This window comes from Parasteatoda tepidariorum, chromosome 9 (genome assembly GCF_982258835.1).
Source record: "Parasteatoda tepidariorum strain Cologne lab strain chromosome 9, Ptep-v5.0, whole genome shotgun sequence".
Lineage (NCBI taxonomy): Eukaryota > Metazoa > Arthropoda > Arachnida > Araneae > Theridiidae > Parasteatoda > Parasteatoda tepidariorum.
The window spans coordinates 37,070,090-37,093,718 of record NC_141763.1 but is presented as its reverse complement, the minus strand read 5'-3'; the positions used below and the strand labels follow the sequence as shown (position 1 = coordinate 37,093,718).

The following is a 23,629-nucleotide window of genomic DNA, read 5'->3' as shown; positions in this document are numbered from 1 at the left end:
GATTTCTACCAATCAAAATAGCTATTGGTTGTTTGTCGTGACTAAAAGAAATGTAAATCTTTGCATATCCACAATAGCCCCGAGAAATCATTCTTTGTTTAAGCTCGTTATCCGTTAAATAACGAAAGGCTAATCAAATGAGACATAATATGTAATAAGCATGTTCATTTAGTCATAAAATATCTCTTGCAAATTGTAATAATCTGAAGTCGCATTTGAAGCACAAATTAAGAAGTTACACTTGCATTATAAAAACTTTGTTTCTTTAATTTTCTTTCTAACTATCGAATGTCTTGTCTCCCAATTTATGAAAAACACCTTTGTCAATCTGCCAAAATTAACCGAGAATTTTGGAATGATAAATAGCAAGAATATTCCAATAGTTTACACTCACTCCATGTCAAAAACCCATCTCTCTCTTCCCTATAGTTTTGTTACAGTTCAAGAATAGTTTTGTTTGTGGGTGATTAATTAATTAAGGTTGATTAATTCGTAATTAAAAAATAAGATTAATAATGGATATTTTTCTTAATGCAAGCTGGTCAACTTTTTGAGTGCAAACTCTGAGATATTAAGTTTGTCATTTCACCTGCAATTCATTTACCTGTCATTCAAAGGCACCTATGATAGAAGAAACAATGGGCACCTATGAAAGAAAAAAAACCGTTGAAAATGGTTGAATAAGGCCATAAAAGGCCTCAGTTGAGAGATCAGGATCTGCAGTCAATGATTGGTAGAGCTATCAAGAGAGGCATTTACAGCTTCAAACATCCGGGAAATGTTCATTTAAGCCTGCTGTTTAACCGGAAAAAATAAGAAATTGGAAGTAATAAAATTGAATTTCTTATATTTTTTTAGGTGAAAAGTAACTATAAATGGCTACCACTTCTTATACTTTATTATGATGTATATTTATACTATTACTATGACAATAGATGCTGTAACAATAATGTAGAGCCCCTGAATTAGACAGGCCGACTTATCATTTATTGTTGGAGCAAAGAGCTAACATAAGCACAGCGAATAAATATTTTCAAGTGGTAGTTTATTAATTGTAATTCTTGGTTTCATAAGTTCGATTTAGTAGATTTTAATCCACCATTATTTCTAAACAGTGCGTAGACTTATAGAATTCACCAGTTTTCAGTACTTATTACATGCTTTACATTTTTAAAAGCAAGCAAATATTGTCAACTATTTGCAAAATTTACTTTGTAGTTATTTACCGCTTTTTAAATTATTTTGGCGTGTCCGCAGCATTTGGCATCTCTGTAATAACATAACGAATACTAAAATAACGTTAACTTACGAACTTGTTTGCTCCAATATTGCTTGATAGGTCAGCTCTGATAGTATAGGAGCCTTACAATAATGTTTTCAAAGTTGAAATGCTAATTGAAGACGCTAAAATTAGACCTCTAGCACCCTTCTTTACTAGTGATGCTATTTTATCTAGCAAATTTAATTAATTTATCACTGAACTAAGATTGTTTTGGTACTTTTATCATAATCTATAACGCTGCAATCGACTGGCTCAGCAGTGGACTTATGCTTAATATGAGCACCTCTTAATTTTATAGGCGTTGCTCATGCAGCAACTTATTTCAAATTCAGGATCATTTTTCCCTTATCCTGTCATTTTTCTTTTAATTTTCTTTATTTTTCTCATCATTAATCCTGATCCAATAAATCACTGACTATGAAAAGCTATAAGACCCCTGCTTAGTCTAAACTCCTTGAGAAATCTTACGACTATGTGGTGGTTGTCTAGGATAGTTTACTAATTCCTCATTAAAAGTAAAATTAATAGTTGTTTTTACTACCAATTTTTCGTGTTTTGCGGATTAGTAACCATGCTTTCAATCTTTTAATCATTCTGAGTATGATTTCTCCCAGTGTTATTGAAGCGAAAAATATAATTATTATCATAGGCAGAAATATGTTTTCTTTTTTAAAAAAAAACTCAAATACGTAATAGTATGATTGTCATATATATGTTTAATTTGTTTATATAGTGGCTGTCAAAATCTTTCTAAATTAAATTTATAAATCGAAGAAATAATTAGAAAGTCTAAATTTTTATTACCACTTTAAATATAAAAATTAGATTTTGCTCCAAATGCGAAAACTTGGTACATTTGAGCAACAACAAAAAAAGGAGATGAAAATGATCATAAAAAATTAGAAATCAATCACAAAAGTTTAATAGACGTAAAATGTTCTCACCTTTTTCTTTAAGTTTATTATTATAAAGGAGTTAACATAATGTTTTCAATTTAAACTTTTAATCTTGATAGTATTAATATATGATTAAAGTTACGAATGAATAATTAAATGGAGAAATTAAATATTTATATAATGAAATTCTACCACTTTTTCCTTTCTTTTGATGCACGTTCCATCACTACCTTGCATGACGGCTTGTAGTATTTTCTTCCACTTGGCATAGCTAATACAAAGAATTTCACCGATTTTAGATGGTTGTTACACCCTTTAATTCGAGGATTCTGGAAATTCTCGATATGGTTTAGGTCTAGGCCCTGGATAAGTCAGTTCATTTGGATTCCATGGTCCCCATTATCAATGTTGAACCCCGTAACATGATAGCTGACTTATAGTTCTGTAAGTACTATGGGTTCAATCATTAAAACTACTAAAACGTCATCCAAAATGGTGCTGTTGATGCAATCGTTGAATCATGAATTTGTACTTTGAGTACCAGCCCATATTAGAAAAAAAACCTACCAAACCATTATTTCACTCTACTGATATGCACTTGAGGCGGATATAAGATCCTCAGCAAGGAAAATGAAAATTTCGACCAGAAGGATCGACGGATTAGATGCGGTGATGTCACTTTAAGGAAGAGTTTTTCGAAATGATGCCATGCGAAAACGCTGCCGATAACTGATGCTGATCATGCTCTACTGACGTTCTCTTCTCCCTTGCGATGCCGGTTATGCTGAATTGATGCTGATTATCCTGAACGTTACGAGGTGAGTGATACAGATTTTGATCTCGTCAGGTTCCTGAGTCGGGAGAGACAATACTGACAACTGGCCATTTTGATGTCTGGATTTTGAGCCCGCCATTTTGTTTCTTCAAGTCATGCCGTATCATAAAACAGCTCGTGGTGGAAAGGTCTCACTCTCCATTCGTAATTCACCGTCGCATTGCAAAGAATCCCCGTCATTAGAAGAAATCATTGCTACCTGTGGGATATCAAAAAAATACTTTCCACCAGTTGAACACGAACATATTGACGATCTCGTAGAGTTTTACACTCAGTTTGATACAGAGGAGCTGATTGGTTTAGATAAATTACTTAGCAAACTGCTCATTCAAATAAGATCAAGTTACTCTGGAGACTATGAATACTCCTACTTCCTAAAACTGACAAATGCAGCTTATCACGTCAGGTGGAAGAGGAAAAACTTTCAAGCGGAAGAAAACAAGGAGATGAATAAAAACTCCATTCAACTCGAATCAATAATGACTGAAATTAATCCAAGCACTGAAGACATAACCATGGAAAATAAAGATGAAAACCTGATTACAACACCGAATACAGAAACAGACACGGACATCAATATTAACAATAGCACAGAACCACCTGCAAAGAAAAGAAAAAAGAAGAAGAAAAAGCAAAATGCAATCAAAACAATTGAAGATAATTCTACACTCATATCTGCAAACAGCTGTCCTTCTTCTAGCCAACATAATTCAACAGATGACGTCACTATCTTGCCGACAACAAAACCTAAGGAGGATACCGACAAAGTACGGGATCCGCCCAGCAAACCTGAAATAACACTGCAAGCCAGATATATTAAGGTTTTGGTCCGGGGCCTGCCTGTGGACTTTGATACAGATGCCATCAATACAGAATTACAGAAAAACAGTATTGAAACCTTTAAAATTGTGCAGTTTAAGAAAAGAATGGGAGAGGCCTGTCGGCTCCTTCCACTTTTTCTCATAATCCTAACATCAACGGCGAATCACCAAAGAATATTCGAAGTCAACAACATACAGCAGATCCCGATCAAAATCGAGCGATTTCGAGGAGGTCGAGGACCTATACAATGTTACAACTGCCAAAATTATGGACATACACAAAGCCACTGCAATGCACCTGCAAGGTGTGTAAAATGTGCTGAAAACCACAGGTCACATGAATGCAACAAATACAGAACTACACCTCCAAAATGCTGTAATTGTTACAAAAGCCACACAGCCAACTATACTGGGTGCGAGACCCGTCCCAGCAGAAGGAGCCCTCGAACAACATCATATTCGACGCCTAAACTTGCTCATCGATTAGTGTCATTAATCAAAGAATTACAGGAATTGCTCAAAAATGAAGAAGTGCTCCGTCTTCTGCGGGGGATCATCGGGGAAACATCTCAATCCCAGTGAGTTCTACTTTTATTTTCAAGACTCTCAAGTTAAATTCACTGAACTTTTCACATCAGACTTTTACTTCAGTTAAATTAAATTACATTAAGAATTATTTTCTGATAATATAACCAATTTATGCATACATATATATCAACTCACGCATGTTAAATTCTTTTGAAAATTCTATTGTATTTAATGAGCAATACTTCTCTGATAAAATATATTCACTGCATTTTCTCCAAATATGTTATTTCATCATGTATCAAGGTATGATTTATCTATATTCATCAATTATGCCTTTCATTTTTCAAAAATCAATTACTGTACATATCAAATCATGTTTTATCTTTATTTTTAATTTAAGTCTACAATCAATATTTCTAGTGTTAAGTCAATTTGTCATATTAAATTTCATTGTTTTATTATTTCACAAGCAAACGGCTTAATTTTTTTTTATGGTTACCACAATGTATTCGAATGAACTTCAATGTATGTCACAATTAAATATGTGCTAGTTAAAATATAGAAATTTAATTAGTGAAATATGTATCAATTTATGTTATTATTTATTTATGTCAACTTATGTATATATATGTCAAATTATGTTTATATTTATATATATCAACTTAGATTCGATGAATCAGATATTCAAATGTTATATTTACTCAAGCAAAGTGCTTGTTTTTCTATTAGCTACCACATCGACTGCTAAATTCAAAATGTTATTACTATAAATTTTCTGTAAATTTCTAGATGTATGGGATAGGGGCCGCTAAGTGGCCCAGGTGCCCAATTTTTGTAAATAAAGTAAGTAAGTGATATGCACTTGTGTCAAAATTGGAAGATAGTGCATAAGTTTGTAGGCGAAATTTAGTTTACAACTACAAAAAGCCAGAATTCAAAAAGCCAGGTATTAATTTCATAATTAGTTTAAGAAAATTGTAGAACGCTTTAATGGAAAACTGCTTTACATTTGGAACTTAATTGCATGCTATCCGAAAAAATATTTATTCGGGACTCAAAGGTATTTTGATAACTTTAACCCGCTGGTGGTTTAGCATATGGGCGAAATTGGGAGAATGTTTCTTCCCAATACACTATTTCCCTATCTAATATCATGGAAAAACGGTTTTGCAATGTGGAGAAGACTGTAGGTAAAAATTTACTAGCAGAACCGTCAGAGAGTTAAAATAAATAATCCGGACATCTTTTAAGAACAATTAAAAGCTAGATTTTAATAATTAAAATAAGAAACACAAATATTGACTACGAAAGAAAAGTATTGCAATAATTAAAAACGAAAACTTTATTAAAATATTCAACTAAAAACAATTACACGCACTATACAAAAAAACTAAATTTAAAAAGATATGCATCATTTTATGAACAAGATTGAGGATGATAGGACAATCAATGACTAGGAAGTTGAATTACTAAATAGATGGCTTAAAATTTTAAATATGAAGAAAATATTTTCTTTTTTACAATAATAAATAATACTTTGGAAGATAATTTGAAAGAAATTGTGCTAGTACCAGAGGAGGAAGTTAAGATTTTACATGAGTCTTAACTGTTCATTTTGTCACTGATCATACAGCTCTCGTTCCCATTCTTCTAGGTCTTTGGCAAACACTTTCATCGATTTCAGCAACAAATTCGTCTCCCATCGAATGTTGTCGTTTCTGTCTCGTGGGTATGTAGAGCCATCGAATCTGTTTTCGTCTTCATCAGGGGACTCTGGAATTTCTTTCTTAGAATGGTCTGCTTCACTGGTCGAAGATATTGACGAATCCATACGTTTTCCGAACCTCATGGGGATTCTCATTCTGCAGCGTTGGCAGAAGTCCTGTCCATCGGATCGGCTGCAGACTGATTGGCAACGTTTTGAAACAACTGATAGAACGTCTGGGACGAGGAGGAACAAAACCACGGTTGCAGTTGCGTAGAGGTGCAAATGTTTGATCGAGTTCATCTGTGGTCACACTCTGGAAAACTGAAGAAAAAAAATGCATTAAACAACGAAATGCAATTCTATTCTTTGAAAATTGGTAACATTACTAGTACAAAAAAATAGCCATTATAGAGGGTGCAGTACTGTACTCTGAAGGGAAAAAAAGCATTAATTAACGAAATGAAAAAGTTTTCATTAATGAACATTTCGGAACACTACGAAATGAACATTTTGGACAGACCAAAGCGACTATGTGATTGTTGACATTCATCGGATTCTTGATTTCGGTCATTTACATACTCCAAACATAATTATCTTAACAAACTTAAAACATTGCATGCATACATTTCGAAACATACTTTTAATAGTGATTTTTTTTAACTTACGTCCCATGTCTTAGACCTTCCGTCCTTAATCGCTAAAACGGAATGCTAAGTAGATTGATTTTGTTAAAGGAATTGTTATAGTGAAATTGTTTTTTTGTACTTTTTATTTCCATGTGATAATTCTCATTTTCTTTTCTATTATCGAGAAATGAAGTTATGCTCATCATGATTGGGATTATGTATGTCAAAAACGCGGATTAAACATGGCGCGAAGGCTATTCAACTATAACGCTGCGAACACTTCTATAAAAACTTTTTTTTAAATATTATAATACACTTTTGCATATTGTTCATTAATTTTATTGCAAAGAAATTACTAAGTCTATATGAAGTAAATTTTAAAGTATACATTTTATATTGAAGTATATATATATGAAATAATTTTAAATATAATATTTTTATTTCAAAATTTAAAATTTTATGAAGTATTCTAGTGGATATTGTTATTTATAAACATTAAAAATGTTAGAATCATATTTAAATTTTCGATTTAAAATTAAGTTTACTCCAAATAGGTATAGTTTTATAAACATTGTGGTAATTATTCTAAGATGTATTCTAAGATTAATTTAACGTCCAATAAAACTTAAAAGTGAAATTTATAAATGCATTATTCCTAACTGTATCTATCTTTAAATTTTACTCAGTATTAAAAAATTCTCTTTAAATATGAATATTTATAATTTTCTTAAATTTAGTTAAAATATTTGTTAAGTTAAAATATAATTATAAATATAGTTAAAGTATTTATAGTTAAAAGTTTTGATTTATAAATTAACATAAATAAAAATTCTACATCGGAAGACACTCGACAAAAATCAAAGATTTTTATGAAGTTAAATGTAGGTGTACAAATTATTTAACTACTGAATCATTTTATTATAGTTGTTAACACTTTTTCTAAAAAAAAGCATAATCAACAGCTAATAACTAATGCAACTTTTATTTGCAAAATTAATTAAAGCGAAAACAAACAACTAATGTTTTAAACTATTAAAATTAGAAGACAAGTAATGCATCGTTTCAAAGTATGCCTTTTCGATTTGTACCGCGAGAATTAATTTTAAAATTTTTCAGAAGCAGCATAAATAATCTTTGGGGGCTTATAATTTAAAAATGTTATTAAGAATTTAGAATGCGAAGTAGCTAACTATGCTTTAGATTTGAATTCTGGGCTCTGAAATAATTTAAATGCATGCATACTAAGTTTTGTTGAAATTCATTTGCATTTGAATTTAGCACTAATCATGTTATGTGCTCACTTCTGCGCCTTCTGCTAAAATTCTGTAAATGTGTTAACGTTTCAAATATTAATGGGGTGATAGCAACTTTAAATTAGTAATTATTTAATTAATAATTAACAACTGAAATATTATGAGAGGAAAATTTATTTGTATTTCGCTCTATTTTTATCGTTTAACAGATTTATGTTTCAAGAAATAATTAAAGAAGTATTGTGAAAACTTCATTTCATTAAATTTTGTACTATACTTTTCATGTTAACAACAAATAAATTACACTGAAGAACAAATGTTTTGTTACGTTTACTCGATCTTGCCTAATTCAGGTGTAGGAATTTCAAATTAGAAATTAGTTTTGCTCTCAAAGCTACAGATTTTTTTTATTTTCAAAAAATGAAATTTTTATTCTATGTTTTGTCTAAATGTGCAAGTTTAGCACGTTGAATGCCACGCTAATTTTGCATGGCTTGCTCGTCAGGCCACAAGGTAAATTACTACAAACTAAACTTACAAATGCTATTGCTAGTGAACATATCTGAAAAAAGTGGTGAATTATGTATGCCTACGAATTGCTTAAAAATAGTCTTGGATAAATATCTACTAAATTGAATTTATTAAACAAAGAATCGACGCCCGGTGGCTGAGCGGTAGCGCATCGCTCTTTCGTGCCACAGGTCCCTGGTTCGATCCTCGGGCCGGGCAAGGTTGACTCAGCCTTTCATCCCTTCAGTGGGTCGATAAATGAGTACCAAGCATACCAAATGAGCATGCTTGGGAAGTAAACACTGGTGGTTCCGCGTTTGGCTGACCACCTGACCGGAGCATCTGCTTCTGCATCCCAGAGCCCAAGGTCAAGAAAACTGAGGTGGGCACAGTAGATCTTGGCCCTCCTTGGGTGAAAGCCCTTATATAGCAAGACGGAAAAGAGAAAAACCTGGTACGTAAAACATTTCATTCCAGCATTTTTTTCGAAAAACATGAAATATCTGTAACTATCCCGATTTCTTTTATAATTCTGGCATATATATAAAACTGTTTCTTTTCCAAGATAAAGTAGATATTGTTGAAAAATTTAAAAAAAGAATAAGTAAACTCCTCCCCAAAACTAGCTATATAGCAAATGGTTTTACTACCAGCCTTTCCTCTTTTCCGTCTCGCTTTCACCCCTGTGGCCCTCATGGGCTGTCGCGCCGCTGAGTTTAGTTTTTCAAACCTAGAATCACAATAATTAACTAAATTTTGAATAAATTTTCTGCAATTCCATAAAAGAGTGTAAATTTTATAGTTCTATATCATGTTATACGCTGTTAGCCAGCTGTTTTTCGCTGCCTATGTGAAAGGTCAGTGTCAGCAAGATGTGACAGACGCAGCCTAAATGTAATTTCAGTGTCAGCCACCGATGGCTGACGTGGCGCTCAACGTGTTAAAAACATTATATATAATGTTGTTAATGTTGCGTTATGGTTGCGATAAACTTCTAGGGGAATAAGTGCACATCATCTAGAGTAAAATTGCATAGGAACTCATGCCTGGAAATGACTTCACATGTGACTACCGGCTCGCCCCTAGTGGTGTATGACAACATTTCCGGGCATAGGTTCCTATGCACTTTTAATAAGCCCTAACTCAAGATGTGCCCTAACTTATGTTGTGCCCTAACTCACCTAGAAGCTTTTCGCAACATTTATGCGACCCTTGTCATAAATAACGTTTTTAAACTTGTACATTGCGACAAAAAATAGACTAAAAATGTCATTAAAAACAAACTGCAGCTCGAAGAGAGAAAACCAATTGCTAATTTTAATGATAAATTACTTCGGTAATGTTCGACAGGATGTTCGACATGGATAACAGTGTGATATGAAAAAAGTGGTAATGCTGTTGCTTTCAAACTAATCAGTTATGTTCATCACTTAGCCATCCCTTTATTTTAAAAATGGTCTCAGATTTCTGATTTTAGATCCAAATAAAAATTTGCTGTCAACAATAATTGTGGGTAGAAATTCCTAAGCTTTTAAATATAAATACTAATAGTGTGACATATCGGTGAAAGTTTTGTTTATAACTTTTAGATTTTTCGGATTTTATATTAATTAGGATAGATATGTATTATGAAAAATAGCAGTATTTACAAACTGTAACTAATTATCAGTTTGTGACTGACACCTGAAAAAAATTGCTACTGGCTGAAAAAATCTCTATCTTATCATTAACTCTTACCGGAACATAAATGAAAATGTATGCTTAAAAATTGTGATCAGGATGGACATCAGCAAGTGAGACCTTATACAGTACATCATAGCTGCCAACAACAACGGATTGTCCGGAAGATTTTATTTTCATATTTAAAGTGGTAGTAATTATATACTATTTTTTCTTTTATAATCTTAATTTTCGAATGATATTGATCACCACTATCCTTACAAAAATTAAGCACATATATTAATATGCGTTACGGTCATGGTTGTCAACTTAAGTTTTCTCAAATACTACGTATTTGTTTGCTTAAAATTGAAGTTTAAATTCCATTTTAATACTACTGGGAAAAATAATAATGGAAGGGATTAAAAGTTGGCAGGTATGCAGTACATCATAGCTTCCAACAACAACGGATTGTCCGTGGTATTTCATTTTTAAAGTTATAATGAATCTTATAAATATTGTTTAATTTGATTTTGACAAGCACTAAATGCAAATGAAATGATCTTTTAAGATTGCTTAGCATTTGTGAAAAGTTTATTTTATCTACAATTGCATTTTAATTAAGCTTTCACTAATACTTGGAAATACTTGACGGGTCTAGTATATAAAAAGTAAAGTTGGCAGGTTTTACACAGAGATGCCAACTTGTTTCGCTTTGTAAAAAAAATATTTTCCAGTGGAAATAATATTTAAGTTATTTTTTTTTAGTTTAATATTGTTTATTCTAAGTAATTTTTCCACCACTACATATCCAAAATTCAATGTATCATATGAGCCAGCGAAATGGTTGGCATCCCTGTAGCAGAAATGCCAACTTGCTCTTGTTTGAAAATAATATTTTTCTAGTGGTGACGAAATGTAAGTAATTTTTTTTTTGCATTTTAAGTAATTAAGTTATAAAACCAACAAAATGGTTGGCATCCCTGTAGCAGAGATGCCAACTTGCTCCGCTTTGAAAACAATATTTTTCTAGTGGTGACGAAATGTAAGTAATTTTTTGTTTTGCATTTTAAGTAATTAAGTTATAAAACCAGCGAAATGGTTGGCATCCTTGTAGCAGAGATGCCAACTTGCTCCGCTTTGAAAACAATAGTTTTCTAGTGGTGACGAAATGTAAGTAATTTTTTGTTTTGCATTTTAAGTAATTAAGTTATAAAACCAGCGAAATGGTTGGCATCCCTGTAGCAGAGATGCCAACTTGCTCCGCTTTGAAAACAATATTTTTCTAGTGGTGACGAAATGTAAGTAATTTTTTGTTTTGCATTTTAAGTAATTAAGTTATAAAACCAGCGAAATGGTTGGCATCCCTGTAGCAGAGATGCCAACTTGCTCCGCTTTGAAAACAATATTTTTCTAGTGGTGACGAAATGTAAGTATTTTTTTGTTTTGCATTTTAAATTTTAAGTAATTAAGAAAAGAATATATGCAACTGTGAAAAATTCCATTATTATTTCGCTTCGAATACAAAGGACCAATTACAACAATGAAGAAGCATGTTTCTCTGATAACCATGTATGTTTGAAATATGTTACTCACAAAATAACTAGCATGCCGCTCCAGACCTGTGAATTCACCTGTCTAACATAAAACCCAATTTTAAGACTAAAATTTACAAAACGATATGAGGAAAAATTTTATCCATTCACTAAATGTTTTCAAAATAATTAATAAAATTTAGATCATTACATGTTTTCAAAATAAATAATAGTCTTTCGTTAATTAATGTATTCACAATTGCTTATGAAATTTATTCGTTAAATCTCAAAGTTCCATCAGAAGAAGGTGGATTATTTAGTGTTCCACAGCCGAAAGTAACTGGGAACCAAGTCTTTGCATAATAGGAAGCTTAAATATTCTAATCCAGCAAACATAATATTTCTTTTTGTTAATGAATCATAAATTTTTTTCTGAAGTGCTTCTTTAACTGCATGACTACAACTACTGGTTGTTTTCGTGCATCATAAATTGCATCGATTCCTAGAACTTAAAGTAGAGAATTTTCTTTTGTTTACGACGTGCATTAGAAAGTTGAGACTAATAACTTCAGCAAAAATCCCTGGGGTACACTTAAACCAACACATAATAGCGAAAAAATAATCACTGCTAGTCTGCAAGCGCAGAGAAAGAATTCTTGTTTTTTTTCTCCAAGGTATGCTAATTCTTTTAGTGAAATACTTCGATAACTTTGCTTTCAATTATAGAGTCGAATTTCATTTTGCGGATTTACTTGAAATAGTCTTCTAACATAAATTGTTTTGTCTAAAAAATATTATAAGATATATGCCTCCAGAAATTACTTATATTGAATATCGTGTAGGTGGGTGTAGCTACCAAATATTTTCGTGTTTTAAATATGCTTTGAACATCAGAGATCTTAGTTCTTATTTCAAAAACCACTTAAGCTGTTTGATTTGTTTACATTTCAATTATTTAAAAAATATTCTTAAGTATTCCATAGATTTTTTTCATTCAACTACCCTTATTTAGTTTTTGTGTTCCGAAAGTTTAGAACGAGATTTATTTATTGAAATTACTGAACCATAAGCAAAAATAAAAGTTACGTAATTATAAGTATTTAATTTGTTATTTAATAATATTTTTTACTTTTATTTATAGTTTAGGATAATATTTAAATCAGATGTCAGAAAATATGATATCTTTTTTTAAAAAAAAGCTTTTCTTAGAAACTAAAACTTTAATTCATTGAATAAAACTCAACTTTCACAATTAAAGTTCATTTTAATATTATTAGTGTAAAAAACGAAATTACTCAAGTACAATAACAACTTTATTCCACGAAAAAAAATAGCTTTTAAGAAAGGTGATCTCTCAAAAAATCATCAACGGTGAATTACTTAAACAATTTATTCAAATATAATTACCAATAAATTACATCGTTTATTAATAACAACATATTAAAAAGAATGGTTTCTGTTATTTATTGAATATTGAATACTATTAAGATAGTTCTGTATCAGGACTCCCACGGTCTGGAAATTTTTTTAAGTGGTAGCAAAACTGAGGTAAGTTTAGATGCTTTAAGTTACCAATAAATGTTTATATATATAGGTTTAAACAAGGTTGCTGTAATCTGCAATTTTTTTAAAGTGATAGCAAAGTTGAGAAAATGTTGATGTCTAAAAAAAATTTGCAACTATTAAAAAAATTTATAGTATGAAGGCATGGGTTTCGAAAACCAATGTTGGCAACTGTTCCACTTTTTGCAGAAGTTTTTAGAAATTGGTAGTGAATCAAATATTAGAACTCGGTAGAAGGATAATAAGAAGTTGCATTTTATGTGATACTAATACTGTGATACTGCATTTTGTTTTATATGTAGTGGTGGAAAAAATGCTTAAGATGAAAAATACTTAATTAAATATAGCTTAAATTTCGTTACCACAAGGAAATATTTTTTTCACAAAGCGGAGCAAGTTGGCATTTCTGCTGAATCATTAGGAATGCGTTTGTAAAGACAATTTATTTTAAGCTTTTTCAGTATGTCTTGGAAAATCTTGCCTACCGATTTCTAATTGTTTCTCAGGCATTTTAAAGAAAGTAGTTTCTGATCTATAATTTTATTTTGAAAATCATCTTTTTTACATTATTTTTTTAAATTACCTTATTCTTCATCTTTTCAAAGACAGTTGAAAGTTATATGTTTTTCATAATTTTTAGTTTGTTCAGATAACTGCCATGAAATAGAAAACTTTTGATATTTTAAGTCATTAATATTTGCGCTTGAATTAAGATTTCTTCTAGTTGTAGAAAAATATTTGTTTTAAATTTTTGAGGCTTAGTTTAGCAAGTTGAATTATGAATAAATCAAGCATGTAAGTAAAATACCTGATAATCACGCAGTTGCTATTTTGAAAGTCACCCTCTTTTATCTTGCATCACATGGGCAAATTTTTACACTTTTTGAACTTTTTTGCACATTTTTGATACTTAGTTCAACAGGTTGGATTATAACTGAATCAAACATGTACACAAAAAAAACTAATAATAACGTGTTTTACATTGTGAAGATAAAAATATTCTACAAATTTGAATCTATGCCAGAGATGCCAACTTGCTCCGGATAGCAAATAAATATTTTATCAATCGTGATTCTTGATTTAATAAATTCAATTTAGTAGATTTTTATTCACCACTATTTTTAAATAATTCGTAGGCTTATATAATTCGCCACTTTAATATTCATATTATCCTTTCAGTTGCGCTTCGGCGATTTATTATTTATTTCCACTCAGATGAATTAGTTAGAGCCCCTAGCGGGGCTGACGCTAAGATAACCAACACATATGAGTATTCATATTATCGTAAGTATGTAAATTCCCCTCTATATATTAGGTCATTTCACTATTAGTACAAACTGATCTGTGACTTCCGCCTCTGAGCTTTCGTTGGCCACTCTACCTATCTTTCCGTTGTCAACATTACAGATGCCCACGGGCTCAAGTTCATACGAAAGAGTCAATTGTCCGCTTCGCTGACAGGCACTCTGTTAGAAACTCCAGTTCAAGTTCATAAGTATGTAATGCTATACCTTTGAAAAAGCAAGCAAAAATAGTCAACTATTTGAAAAATGTAGTTTGTAGTTATATGCCGTTTTTTTAATAATATTGGCATGTAGGGAGCAGTTGGCATCTCTGCTATGCTTCGACTTAGCTTTTTCAATACGACACAAATAGGTTTTCATAAAAAAAATTACCAGTCTGTAGTTATGTTACATAAAGTGATACAAATGAGTAAATAAATGAGATAGCCTTTAGATGAGAAGCATAGCTCACTGTTATGTAGAACGGCAGCTTTAACCCTTTCGCGCCGACTGTCACAAATACGTGCCAGCATAAAACCGTATCAATCAGGGTAAAAAGATAAAACTGGTAATCAAAGTATTTCTTTAGCAGTTTATTTGTGGGCGGAGTTATAATTTTTTGATTTATTTAATTCTCCATTGCTTTGTTCAAAATAAAACCATTTAGTTATACTTTGAATTAACATCGATTATATATATGATTAAATTAGCAATAATTAAAGTAAAAGCAAAGTAAGTCTTTCAAATTAGCAACGACTACATTTAAGTTACCGCTTTTTATTTAATTACAACTCGATTCTGATTTTGTACGAATGCTTTTCTGAATCAACCGTCCCCAAGGGGTTAAGGTTGTGTCATACGCAGTTGCCTCTCACTCTCGCTTCAATTGGCTATAAAGATGTGAGCATTGCAGCACTGATTCGATTGTATCACAAAATATTCTTTTTTTTAAAATTGTATGGAATGCATACTTAATATAAATGTTGTGTTTAATGACTTAAAATATTACAAAGAAGAACACGAACTGCATTAAGAAGTAGACATAAAATGTGCAATAACACAACACATTATATATATATATATATATATATATATATATATATATATATATATATATATATATATATATATATATATATATATATATATATATATATATATATATATATATATATATATATAAACATAGTAACCTATAGGGCCACATTGTAGGCCTCCTAATTTTCCTATAATAATTTCCTCTGATAGATTACACTAGTACCCTGTAATATAATACGTGACCTAATTTGAATATTATGGGACAATATTAAGGGGAGATATACGGCATTGTAGTAATACAGTATATTAACCTCGAATTTCCTCATTTTAACGCTATTCAACACACTAATAAATATAAAGTAATAAAAACAAACATAAAGTAACATTATAAACAAAAATAAAGTAATTATTAATAACTAAAATACACATACCTCATATTACATTATACACTCTCTTTTAACAATTTTTTAACAGCTATGGAAAATAAAATTACATAAATAATTCAAGCTGCGAATTTGAATATCTATTAACTGAATAAATTGCGGTTCTTTATGCGTTATGCAAAAGTCTACCTACTTATTTACTTTTGCCTCGAAGATTTTACTAGTTTAACATTTTTAGCGTCTCACCTTTAACATCTTTAGACACTCCAACCATATTTAGTAAATATTTTAAACCTTTAACCGCCTCACCTCAGCTAAATTATTTTCAAATTCGCTCTCTGCGACTTATTACAAAACACAAAGATTTGTAACTGTGCTGTTTGTAAATATTAACAATTCAAAATACTTCGCACTGGAAGAAGCTTAAAAAAAGTTATTCAAAACTACTATTTTAATTTACATAAACATGGAATTTTCAAATAACTTAAAACTAGAATATTTCTAATAATAAACAAACAAATACGTCATAGATAGAACTGTCACTTAGTTTTGCACCACGCATCTCAAAACATAGCATCATCATTTGAAGCGACAAGAAAACACAAGGGTTTTTGATTTTGAATATAAAATCATTTGGCGTGAACAACACTTAAATGAAATTCTAAACAGAATAAATTTGCATTGATTTCAAATCCCTGCCGAAACGCATTCTGAGAAATTTTTACTTAATGTTAGAGTTTTTAAAAAGGCAAAACTTACAACTTAATATACATTTTAGCTTAAAATATGTATTATTTAATATGAGATATAATGTTTTTTTTTATTACTTAAGATAATATTTTAAATAGTTCAAGCAATTAATTCAACGTGATTTAATAAGTACAAAAATTGTTCCTGAAAACAGTTCATTTGTTTTAAGGTGTGAAACTAAATTTTCAGAATAAATTTAAATTCTTTATGAAACACAGTTTATCAATTTTTATTTTCTTTCCTGCATTGTATGTTGATAAAATTGATTAAATCATTCTTTTAATTATAATTAAATTTTTGTGAATAATTTATTCAAAGAAACTAATAATTATCTAAAAGTATGTGTTAATATGTTACGCAAATAATTCAATTCTTTAATGCAATTAAATTTGTAACATGATAATTTATTTAAAAAAAAAAAACTTATGAAATTTCATAATTATCAATTATAATAAGTCATATCTGCTGACTTCTATGCTAACAGACTTTTCTAAATTGCAGCGGAAATTACGTTTTAATAATTTATACTTTATTTAATGAATTTGATTTAAAATTATTCTGACTAACGAAATATATAAATAAATAAAGTATACATAAATGCTTTTTATTATTCATAATTCAGCACACCTACCAACATTAAACGCATCTTCTATAAGTTGGGAACCCGTTTTTTGTAAAAGATTTTCCCCTTCGGATTGTTATTTATGTATAAAATATATTTTGCCATTGCAGAAACCTGTGTAGCTTTTCCAGCACACAGAAATATCAGGTCTTTCATAAACTGCTGTTTGTAGAAAATGCAACACCATGAAGGAATCATCAGAATCAAATGAAATTCGCAGCAAATGTCAATTATAGGATATTATGCAAATTAATAAAGTTTCAGAGCCATCGCGCGTGCGTGGCGCGCGCAGCGCCCCCTGAATTGATGCTGAAAGCGTATAAATAAAGTGCTGTAGCGGGACGTTGAAAATAGTCTATGATTATTTGTTAGTGGCAAACGTTTAGTGAGACCTGAGTATGCCTCCACGACGGAAGAATAAGAAATTCAAGCAACTTACGGAGTTTGAACGAGGGAGGATAATCGGCCTTCGAGAAGGAGGATTTTCCTATCGCGCAATAGCAGCTCGTATGCAGCGGAACAGTTCCACAGTGATGCGAGTTTGGAAGCAGTGGACCGACGAGCACCGAACAACTCGAAAAACAGGCACTGGACGACAGAAGGTGACGTCAGAGCGCGATGATCGACACCTGCTCCGCATGGCGGTGAATGATCGCACAGCTTCCTCCAGGCAGCTGGCAGCACATTGGTCTACTGCTACAGGTGTACAATTGTCGGCTTCGTCAATTCGTCGTCGTCTGCTGCGCCGTGGATTGCGTGCAAGGGTGCCATTATACAGGATTCCCCTCACGGCGGATCATCGACGGCTGCGTCGGCAGTGAGCTCTTGAGCACAGAGACTGGCGAGCTGATTGGCACCAAGTTGTCTTTTCAGATGAATCACGCTTCAATTTGTGGACCCATGATGGCCGTGTTCGTGTTAGACGTTATGCCGGTCAACGCTGCTTTCCTGAGTGTATTATTGAACGACATAGTGGTCGAACACCCGGAGTTATGGTCTGGGGTGCGATTTCGTATCATGGACGATCCAATTTGATACGAATTGAGGGTAATCTCAATAGCAACAGATACGTCCGTGAAGTGCTACAGCCCGAAGTCGTTCCTTTCCTTCAAGGCATCCCTGGAGCTATCTTTCAGCAGGATAATGCACGCCCACATGTTGCGCGGACTGTTAGAGACTTCTGTTCAGCACAACGCATGCAACTTCTTCCTTGGCCTGCTTATTCGCCGGATATGTCGCCTATTGAGCACGTGTGGGATACGGTTGGTCGGCGTCTCACTCGTGATCCGCGTCCTGCAGTTTCCAAAGACGAACTTTGGTTGCGCATACAAGCGATATGGAATTCTCTTCCTCAAGCAGATATTCAACATCTGTTTGACTCCATGCCACGTCGTATAGCAGCACTTATTGCAGCGCGTGGTGGCTGCACCAAATACTGATTTCGGACGCTTAATTTGTTTCTTTTGTTTTGAAAATTTCATCATTTATTTGTATCAGTACAAGTCGTTTCTGCATTAAATTTCATTTGATTCTGATGATTCTTTCATGGTGTTGCATTTTCTACAAACAGCAGTTTAAATATATTTCAGTTATTAGTAAGTCGTCGTTGCCAAAATATTTTAAAACTGCATTTATTAAAACCGTAATTAAACAGTTGCACCGATTTCTTTAAAAGGCTAATGTAAGCTTTAATTATTACACACCCATAATAGATTAACCCTTTGCACTCCTATGTCACCACGGAAGCGCCACTTTAAATTCAGAAATTTTACAGATTAATAATTAGTAACCACTTTTTTTAAGAATTTTAAAATTGTTTAACAAAACCATAATGTGTATTTTAAATGATATAGTGCTGATATTAGATCAAACAGCTTTAAAAAGTACTCAGAGTGCAAAGGGTTAATTTAAAAATCTACTAACAATTATAAACTAATTTGGTAACTAAGGATGAAATGCTCGGGCATTAACCCCTTGGGGACGGGTCATTCAGAAAATCATTCGTACAAAATCAGAATCAGGATGTAAAAAAAAAAAAAAAAAAAAAAAAACGGTAACTTAAATGTAGTCGTTTCTAATTTGACTGACTTGCTTTGCTTTTACTTTAATTATTGTTAGTTTAATCATATACACTGAGTGGCCAAATTATTATGACCACCTCTTCAGTACGCTGTTGTGCCACCTTTTGCGCGTATTACTGCCTTAATTCGTCTGGGCATGGATTCTATGAGATGTTGGTAGGTGGTAGAAGGTATGCCAGACCATGCTCGCTGAACTGCACTTGCCAATTCCTGCAAATTTGATGGTACTGGATCCATCTGTCTGAGCGCCCGTTCAATTTCATCCCACAAATTCTCAATTGGATTGAGATCTGGGGATTGTGCTGGCCAACGAAGCAAGTTAAATTCTCCGTCATGCTCTTCGAACCATCTGAGGACAATGCCAGCTTTATGACAAGGGGCGTTGTCCTGCTGGAAGTATCCATCCCCGCCAGAGTACACCATTGGATGTACTTGATCTGTGATGATACTTAAATACCTTTGGGCATTAAGGCGTTGTGGTACAGCAATTAAAGGACCCATACAATACCAAGAGAACACTCCCCATACCATAACGTTGCCACCACCAGCTTGAAGTGTCGTGGCCATGCAGTTGGGGTCCATGCTTTCGTGCTGTTTTCTCCATATTTTCATCCTGCCGTCTGCGCGATGCTTTTTGAATCGTGATTCATCGGACCACATGACCCTCTTCCAGTCATCTACTGTCCAATGTTTGTGCTCCTTTGCAAATTGGAGACGTCTGCCCTTATTTAAAGCAGACAGTAGAGGCTTACGAACAGGTCGTCTGCTTCCATACCCTATACGGTGCAATGTGCGTCGAACAGTCCGTTCAGAGACGTTCACAGTTGCTCCTTGATTAAGATCAGGGCCGGCTTATGCATGTCGCGGCCCCTAGGCAATGCTCTTCTCGGGCCCCCCTCCCTACCGTCTTCTAACTTCCTAACATATTTTTTCGCTAACACAACACTTTATTCATAATTACGCTGTTTTTTACTACATAGGTATATTATCACATTATTCAATAAAAATATTGAATCAGACGAAAAGAATATAAGTAATTAATATATGCATTTAAAAATAATCATACAATAAGCTTAAATATTAACTCTTCTAACTTTTTTTGTAACAAAATCGTTCAAGACATACTGAAAGTTAACCTTTTCCAATACATCATTTTCAATTGCCATTATAGCCAATGAATTTAAACGGTTTTGAGACATAGTTGAACGAAGACAGTTTTTAATTAATTTCAATTTGGAAAAGTTTCGTTCACCAGTGGCGTTTGTAATCATTAGACTTCTATATATTTGCAAAGCTGTCATTATATTCGGGAAAGTTGGTTGTGCCATGTTACCAATAATCAGTTTGTAAGACTCTTCGGCAGGCACAATTTTTTTTCCGGCGTCTTCTAATTGTAAGATGAAGTATTTATACTGCACCATTTTGTCTATAAACTCAGGCTCAATGTCCTCGAAATAATGTTCCTTAAACTTTGTGCAAGCCTGTCTAATTTCAGCGTCGGATTTTGTCGAGAAATCTGTTAGAAACCCAAACAGATCATTTATTTCGAATTAAATTTTAAGGAAAAATTAACAATGTTTTAAGAAACATTGTTAATTTTTCCCCCTGTAGCACAGGGCCCTTGAACGTGGCGGGGCCCCTAGGCAGTTGCCTACAGTGCCTAATGGATAAAACGGCCCTGATTAAGATCACTTGCAATTTGTCGCACTGTTGCTCTCCTGTTGCGCAGCACAACCCTGGCCAGCCTTCTCTTTGATCGAGCATTCAGTACCCTGTGACGACCACAAGTCTGACGTTGAGAGCCGGTTTTTTGCTTGATTGTCCATTCTTTGTACACATTAACAACTGCTGCTCTAGAACACTTGACAAGTGCAGCCGTTTTGCTGATACTCGTTCCGACACATCTCGCACCCACAATCATTCCACGTTGAAATTCAGTTAAGTCTCTTTTCTTTCCCGTATCTAGTCCTAGTGTTTAGATTTTACTGGGCACCTGGGCCGCGAAGCGGCCCCTATCCCATTCATCTGGAATTTTTGAACAGTTTTGGTTGAGCAATGAGGTAAGCAGGCGATGGAGTTGCTTTTATGAATGTTTCAAGCTCTTTGCTTGAATAACTAAAAAGGAATCAAAAATAAATTGAGCAGCTTGCTCTAAACTGTGTTTGTTTGATTTTGGAGTTGTTCAGAATTGTATCAGCATGAGTAAACGTTATTTTCAGAAAGGTTGATGAAATTATTTGTTTTGATAGTTATGATATGAGGCGTCGGAGGTGAAATGTGCAGCTATTGGTCTGTAGTTTTCATCTTTGATATAATTTTCAAATTTAAAGATTTCATTAAAATTTGCTGTTTTACATTCTATGGCTTTATCGAAAAAATCTGCGTTTAGCTTGTATATATGCTGTGATAGAGTTGGTATTTTTAGGTCTGCATGTATATTGGTATTCCGGATGAACCATCTTGCACAGGTTATTTTTCTAAGGATCTTGTTTTGGCATAATCTTTCCCGTATCTGAGCAAGCAACACAGTATAACTGATGACTCACTTGTCCAGCATTCCCATGTTATAGTTATCTTGCCCTCTAGCGGCAGCGCTGCGTCGCAATAACTCATTTACATACCCTCCAACTGCTACGGAATTTCCGTAGTTTCAGAAATCTTCTTTTCAGACGGTAGCAAAATTAATGTCTTAATATTTAAAAAAAAATTAATTTTAGCGTAACTTGTCCATTATTACTTATAAAAGTGCAGGCCATATGGCTAGATTCTTAAGTTCAGATAAAAGTTTTATGAGAGATCCATTTGCTTTAAAAATTTCTACTTTGGTTCGCTACCAGTAGAAAGAATTATTTTCAAAATCCTCATAAGTTGGAGGGTATGCATTTGCATAAAACTCTGAGGTGGTCATAATAATTTGGCCACTCAGTGTATATAATCAATGTTATTTCAAAGTATAACTAAATAGTTTTATTTTGAACAAAGTAATGGTGAATTAAATAAAGCAAACAGTTTTAACTCCGCCCACATATGAACTGCTAAAGAATTACTTTGATTACCAGTTTTATCTTTTTACCCTGGTTGATACGGTTTCATGCTGGCACGTATTTGTGACAGTCGGCGCGAAAGGGTTAATAATGGATATTGAATTATTATATCTAGGATCATCATCATCATCATCAACATTTATCTGGGCGCCTGGGGCCGTTAGCGGCCTTTTTCCCATTCATCTTGAATTTTGATCTTTGGGGTGGTTCTTTCTGGTAATTGGAATGCAATTGAAGTAAAAGGAAATTAAATATTTTGAATTTTAGATAAAATTACGTCACTACAAAAATGAGCTGCCATCGGTCTGAGGTTTATATCTTCTCTTAAGTTTTATATCTAGGATACTCATGCTCATATGTGTTGGTTATCTTAGCATCAGCCCCGCTAGGGGCTCCAACTAATTCATCTGAGTGGAAATAAATAATAAATCGCCGAAGCGCAACTGAAAGGTGAAAGTTGGGGTTCAGTATCTTTTACTGAGAGAAAATTAAAATTAAGTAGTGAGATTGAACAAACAAGTTTGAGAGAGAGAGAAGAGGTTTTGTGGCAGACTGCCTCGCCTCCCTTCGAGGTATTACTCCGAGCTTCACAGGTGCACAGTAGCCACATAGCCCCAGGGAAAAGGGGAAATACATAATAAATGCGCAAAATTATTTACAAGTATTTACAGCTATTTACAAAATTTACGGGACAAAACTCCGTCGGATAGGAAAAAGGCGGTTGTCGGGCTATATTTTATGTTGTCTTTGATGAGCTCAAAATCAAAATTTTTGAAGTAATTGCACGTATGACAAGAGAGTGCATCTCTGAAGAAACTTGCACATAGTTCAGCTATGTGCTAATCTATTTTGTTGATTTTTAACTCTCGTCTTAGATCTTTCATTCTCATGGATCTGGGGGCTCCTGTGATATATCTGAGGAATTTATTTTGAGTAATCTTCAGTTTCTTTTTTTGACTAACAGTGGCTGTGCTCCATGCAGGGGCTGCGTAGCTGATGATCGGTCGAATACATTGGAAGTATAGGGTTCGTTTTGTTTTGAGTGATAGTTTTGAATTATAGTTTAATATATATCTAGGATAAATCAGATAATATGTATTTACATAAAGATAAAAGAAAACAAAAACTGGTAGTAAAATAATTTTAATCTCTTTATTGAGAAGAGAAAAATATCGAGAGCTATTAAGATTTTTTAAATTATTACTCGCGTAT

At 32.9% G+C, this 23,629-nt stretch overlaps 1 protein-coding gene across 2 annotated transcripts in view; it reads right to left on the bottom strand.

Annotated features, from left to right (window-relative positions):
• Positions 1-5,685: 5,685 nt before the first annotated feature.
• Positions 5,686-23,629, bottom strand: part of LOC139426786 (uncharacterized) — a 67,109-nt gene continuing 49,165 nt past the window's right edge. Inside the window, exons 1-2 of one of the 2 annotated variants that reach the window (XM_087150468.1) lie at positions 16,114-16,202; positions 5,686-6,391 (exon numbers count right to left, since the gene is read on the bottom strand). In XM_087150468.1, coding sequence (XP_087006594.1) covers positions 5,981-6,370 — 390 coding nt within the window. In that variant the 5' untranslated portion in view covers positions 6,371-6,391; positions 16,114-16,202 and the 3' untranslated portion in view covers positions 5,686-5,980. Of the gene's footprint in view, positions 6,392-16,113; positions 16,203-23,629 lie in introns of those variants that run through there. The other variant, XM_087150467.1, reaches the window with a different exon arrangement.